This window comes from Zingiber officinale, chromosome 5A (assembly GCF_018446385.1).
Source record: "Zingiber officinale cultivar Zhangliang chromosome 5A, Zo_v1.1, whole genome shotgun sequence".
NCBI lineage: Eukaryota > Viridiplantae > Streptophyta > Magnoliopsida > Zingiberales > Zingiberaceae > Zingiber > Zingiber officinale.
In genome coordinates this window covers 65,531,931-65,537,700 of record NC_055994.1, presented here as the reverse complement: position 1 = coordinate 65,537,700, position 5,770 = coordinate 65,531,931, and the positions used below count along the sequence as shown (strand labels likewise).

At 36.8% G+C, this 5,770-nt stretch overlaps 1 protein-coding gene across 1 annotated transcript; it reads right to left on the bottom strand.

Moving 5' to 3' along the window:
• Nucleotides 1-2,228: 2,228 nt before the first annotated feature.
• On the bottom strand, nucleotides 2,229-3,377 carry LOC121979605 (F-box/kelch-repeat protein At3g61590-like). Its single transcript, XM_042531600.1, has one exon. The coding sequence runs from the start codon at nucleotides 3,375-3,377 to the stop codon at nucleotides 2,229-2,231; it is 1,149 nt and encodes a 382-aa protein (XP_042387534.1).
• Nucleotides 3,378-5,770: the final 2,393 nt, after the last annotated feature.

Sequence of the window (5,770 nt, the reverse complement as noted above, 5' to 3'; positions counted from 1 at the left end):
TTTAACAAAATTAAAATATCTCTTTTAACCATTGTAGATAACTACAAAAAAGAAAAGATTTTAACAAAATTAAAATCTCTCTTTTAACCATTGTATATAACTACAAAAAAAGGAAAGATTTTAACAAAATTAAAATATCTCTTTGAACCATTATAGATAACTATAAAAAAAGGAAAGATTTTAACAAAATTAAAATCTTTCTTTTAATCCATTTTTCAACAAGACTTCTTTTTCTCTTCTTGTATGGCCGGCCCCATGCTTGGGCACCAAGCATGGCTTGGCCGGTCCACATCTTGGGCACCAAGAGGGCTTGGCCGACCCCTTATTTGGGTAAGAAGGAAAATCAAAACGGGTGAACGTGAGACTTTATAGAGGCTATAGCAGAGACCGAGAGGATGAATTGGTTTTAGCCTCCCGATGAACTTGAGCTTCCTGTGTTCGACCTGAACACCCAACTCAAGTTCATCAATAATAACTCATACCACTAAAGAGTTATTATTGAACTACCGCACTAATCCCATATTACATTATGGACTCCTTCTTATCATGAGTGCATTAATCTCTCTGTGTTTAAAATATCGAATGCCCGTTAATTAAATGAGTTACTGACAACTCACTTAATTAATATCTACCTCCAAGAGTAGTACCACTCAATTTCATTGTCATGTCGGACTAAGTCCACCTGTATGGTTTACATGACAATCCTTATGAGCTCCTCAAGGGGACATCATCAACCTAGATAACTAGGACACAATTTCCTTCTATAATCAACAACACACCATATAAATAATATTATTTCTCAACTTATCGGCCCTATTGATTTAACGAATAAATCTTACCCATTGATAAATCAAAGAAATAAATACTAAGTATATGTGTTTGTTATTATATCGGGATTAAGAGTACGCACATCCATAATAACAGAAGTTATGTTCTTTTATGTATTCAGTGTAAAAGGAACAACCTCAAATGGTGCTGCTCAATACACACATAGTGTACTAGTGTAATTTTATAGTCAAGATAAACTAGTACCAAATTACACTACAACCATTCCAATGGTTTGTCCCAATCCATTTTGGTTGTGAGCTACTATTTATAATTTATAAGTAACTGATAACATGATCTTTTGTGTGACACCACACATCATGTTATCTACAATATAAATTAAATAGACAACTGCATTTACTAAATGCAGACATTTGACCAATGTAATTCTCATTTCAAAATAAATATTTATACAAAAAGTTAGGCTTTTAGTATATATCCTTATAGATATATATAGTGCCAATTTAAAAATAATTAAAAAAAAAGGAATATTCATGTCTTGTATGTTTAATTTGAGTTTAATTTGAAATGGGAGTAAAAATGGTCTCTCATCCTACGATCTTTAACTCTCCACCCATACAATTTGCAAACCATGTACATAATAATTCAATTATGTTTATGTACTTATTTGCTTGCTCAAGGAGCGCATGTTGTTCTTGGGCAGTTTCTTGATGAGGCATGAAAGAAGTCTTCTTCAAATGTAGATCCGCTACATTAACAACAAGTCTTCTTCCTTCAAACTTTAAGAGAAGATTAGCCAGTATTTTTGAAATGGTCAGGGGGGCTTCTAGCGATCATCCCTACCAATGATTATATGTCAAATATATTTATATTTGGATTATTTTTAATCTCTCACTGATAGCTTAAAATAATTTAAAATCAAAATATTTAAGCATATATATTCAAACTTAAGAGAGTGCTAGAAAGAGAATATTTTAGGTTTAGAGTAAATTTAATGTTTATTACTATTAATGAGTTTTGATCGGGCAAAAAGGATTTGGATTTTAGATATTTAAGATGTCCAAACTTAACAGAGTGACAGGAACATAATTGTACTGGTTTTAGAGTAATTATGATGTATTTAAGGCCGTGAATATGTATGTATCAAACTCATTAATGTGTAATTGTTTTTTTAGTTTCTCACTAATAACTTAAAAGGTTTTGGAATCAGAGAATTTAACTATGCTGTAGAAATTGAATATTTCAGATTTTGAGTGATCGTGATGAGTCTAGGCCCTTTAATAACTTTTGGTTAACTCATTAATAGCTGAAAAAATATTTAGAATATAGGAAATTTAATATGGTTAAACTCAGTTTAATATAGTCTAAATAAACAGATGAAAACAAGTCTTAACGGACAATGAAAATAAACTAAACATTATTTGTTTTTGTCGAGTTGTAGATCAAGAGGAGACGTCGAGCCTCGGTTCGAAGCAGAAGCCGCAGTAGTATAGGGACCTAATCTGCAATGGCACAGTGTAGAGGCGCGGGCACAGACCCAGCTGGCACGACCATTTCCACATCTTCTGCCTCATGTCGAAGGTCAGTAGCGTCGGCCACCCTTTGGAGAACATGAAGAGGAAGTCGCTAGCGCCACAGCTGATGAAATTTTTGCTGTCAAATATCATGTACGAGGGGATCGGCGTATAAGCCACCTCCCGCCATGTCTTATCCTCGAGTTCAAAAATCACCACTCCCTTGCGCGGCCAATCTATCCTTCCAACCATGACCAATTTGTTCGACAAGTTGATCAATCCAGCACAGGCAAGATCGAATGGCGCAGGAATCGCTTCTTGAATCAGAGACTCAATGGCAGAGGGCGGCTTGGCGAGATCGAACGCCAATAAGTAGGGGCGTTGCACCGGGCCGATGACGTAGTAGAGCACGCCGTTGCATATGACGGCCTCGTTGCTGCCCATCCAGAATTCGATGTCTTGGGCCAAGAGCGTGGCCCACGATTTAGTCGTCGATTCGTAGATGTGGATGGATAAGTGCCATTTCCAGGGCGTCCCTGGCAACTCGGTGCACTTGGCGACGACCACGGTGTAGTCGCGCGTGAGGAGGTCGAACGACAAGGCGAGCGCGTTGAACTGGGGGGAGGAGCCGCCGGGGACTCGAGGAAGCAACTTCCAGTCTCTCTTGATGGGATTGCCGACCAATAAGCGATCTCCGTCATTGGTGTTCATCAAGCAAACCAGGCCACCGGAGGAGGACGTGCGCCAGATGCTCTTTTCTAAGCGGGGGAAGTCGAAGTTATACCACTGGACGAAGCAAGGGTCGTACAGGTGGCCCAAGAAGGCGCAGTCGTGAAAGCAGAACCTGAAGAACAAGGGCTTCTGTGGCGCCATCATCGCCCACGACAACGGGGGGCTGGAGTGAACCACCTCGTACCACCGTTTGCACACCATGCCCAATTTGATGATGTTTGCGATGGGCAAAAGGGACAGCACCATCTGGAGGAGTTCGTCCGGTAGAGAGACATCCCACGACATCAATGTTCCTTTGTCTTCTTTCTCTTCCTCCTCCTCCTCGCCGTCACTAATTCTAGGCATCGTGATCTCTGCAACCTCGGGGTGGATAATGGGATATAACTCTCCTTCCGTGATGAATTTTATTACTCTATTTATCCTCTTATACTGTATTACTCCAATTTTAGGTCAATATATAAGATTAGGAAATTATCCTCTTTCTATAAAATTTAATAAATAAAAAGGTAATATATAATTAATATAGGAAAACAGAAAAGATCAATATAAACTATTTTTTTAATACCTAAATTTTTCCTTTTATTTTATAGAAATAAAATTTACAAATTAAAACATAGAAATAATTATATATATTAGAAAGTCATTAATTTCTTTCTAAAAACAAAATAATATAAATAAGGAAAGACATTGACATAAAAAAAGATAATGATCGAAAAAATAAACTAATAATTAATTCGTTAATAACATCATTTCACAAAATCAAATTGTTCTCTTCGGTTGAAAAAATAAAAAATTAACAAAGTCGTCAAATTTTGAAAACTTTTATAAAAGGTCTTTTATTTTTTTAAAACAAATCAGTCATATTTTATTAAAATAATTAGGATTTTATAAGAAAAAGATTTTTAAAATAAGTCAAATTATTAAACTAAAAAAAGGATTATAATAAAATATAATAGATAAATTTTTTATTAATAAAATTTGCACTTTTCTTTTTTTTCTAGATAAGAATAAGTAGAATTCGTCCAAGTGAGAATGAGAATGGTAACTTTGTTCATCCCTTCGCACTGTGTTAAGGATGAAAAATTAAGAGTATATCGATTCTTTTGAATTTATTTAGAAGTGTCTAGATTCATAATTTTATCTATATGCCAAGTTACATTCATTAAATCAATACTAAATTTTATGCACTGAGTTAGAACTTCCCATATAAGATAAAAGGGCACACTTGGCTCCATCATTAATATGTTTCCAACTTTTAAACCATTCAATTATAAATATTTGTTTATAAGTACTAAAGTGAGATAAAAGTAACAGTTAAGGACAAGGGTTTCATCCGTCCTAGTCATTCACCCTAGGGAGCTCCAATGTTGTTCGTTAAGAAGAAAAATGGATCTATGCTGATGTGCATCGATTTTAGAGCGCTGAGCAAAGTAACAGTTAAGGACAAGTACCCTCTTCCCATAATAGATGATCTATTTGATCAGCTAAAGGGGGCAATAGTGTTCTCTAAAATAGACCTGCGCTCTGGGTACATCAGTTGAAAGTGAAAGGAAGTTATACACCTAGAACAGGTCTTCCAAGTGTTGGTGCAACCTTAGGTCAAGGTTGACCTGGGTGACCCGCCTCGAGTTGACCTGACTCGAGGTATATTTTGATGTTTGACAAGAATGGAGAAGTTATATTTTGATGTTTGACAAGAATAGGAACTTGGTAGCTCGTTCTCCGGACTTGACAGAGAGGACTCGAGAAAAGTCCAAGTATGGAGACTTGGCACGGAAAAGTCCAAGCAGGGAGCTTGGCACGGGAAAAGTCCAAGCAGGGAGCTTGGCACGGGAAAAGTCCAAGTATGGAGACTTGGCACGGAAAAGTCCAAGCAGGGAGTTTGGCACGGGAAAAGTCCAAGTAGGGAGCTTGGCACGGGAAAAATCCAAGTATGTGTTAGTTAGAGCCCTAGAGCCAATCATTTGATGATTGTATGGACTCATGTATATCATATTCTTATATATATATTAAGACATTTGGTTTTTGGTTATTATGCTTATTTGTATTAGTGCCAGATAAAGTAAGTATAGTAACGTCCTTGAGTAGAAGGTTCTTACCTATATCAATCGATTAGTTAAATCGATAGTGAGATGATATAGGGAACACTACTCTAAATCATTCCTAGTCGAGTATTAACATTCAGGGACAATGTTAATACAATAAGACTAGCATGTAGGTCAGCTCGATGACATGGATATAGAGATATTAAGCTGACACATGGGTATGCATTAGAGAATGTATACTGAATGACCCGCCATGAGAAATTATCATGGATCGTTATATGAGTGTCATATACTTTCTCATGTGGCTATTAGTATGACTATTAGTCCTTTGACCTGAAGTCACCATGGATCCCTACATAAGGAGTTATGTACTTTGGTTTCGTCAAACGTCACCTGTAACTGGGTGGACTATAAAGGCGATTACCGGGTATATAACAAATTATGCAGAGGGATGTGAGTGATGTAGATGGGATCTATCCCTCCCATATGACGGGAGCGACATCAATATTCTTGATAGAGTGAGACCACTAAGTGCATGGCCATGCCCAAATGAGTCAACATTAGATGTTGAGCTCATTTGATCGAGTGAGTCTACTTGGAGTTCAAGATTTAGATTGATTAGAGGATGACACGGTCTATGCCTCATATTGATCAATCTAGATGTCTAGGATAGAAGGACAATGTCACATATTG

Coding starts and splice junctions, on each gene's coding strand:
- LOC121979605 (XM_042531600.1), bottom strand. CDS start 3,377: ATGCCTAGAATTAGTGACGGCGAGGAGGAGGAGGAAGAGAAAGAAGAC.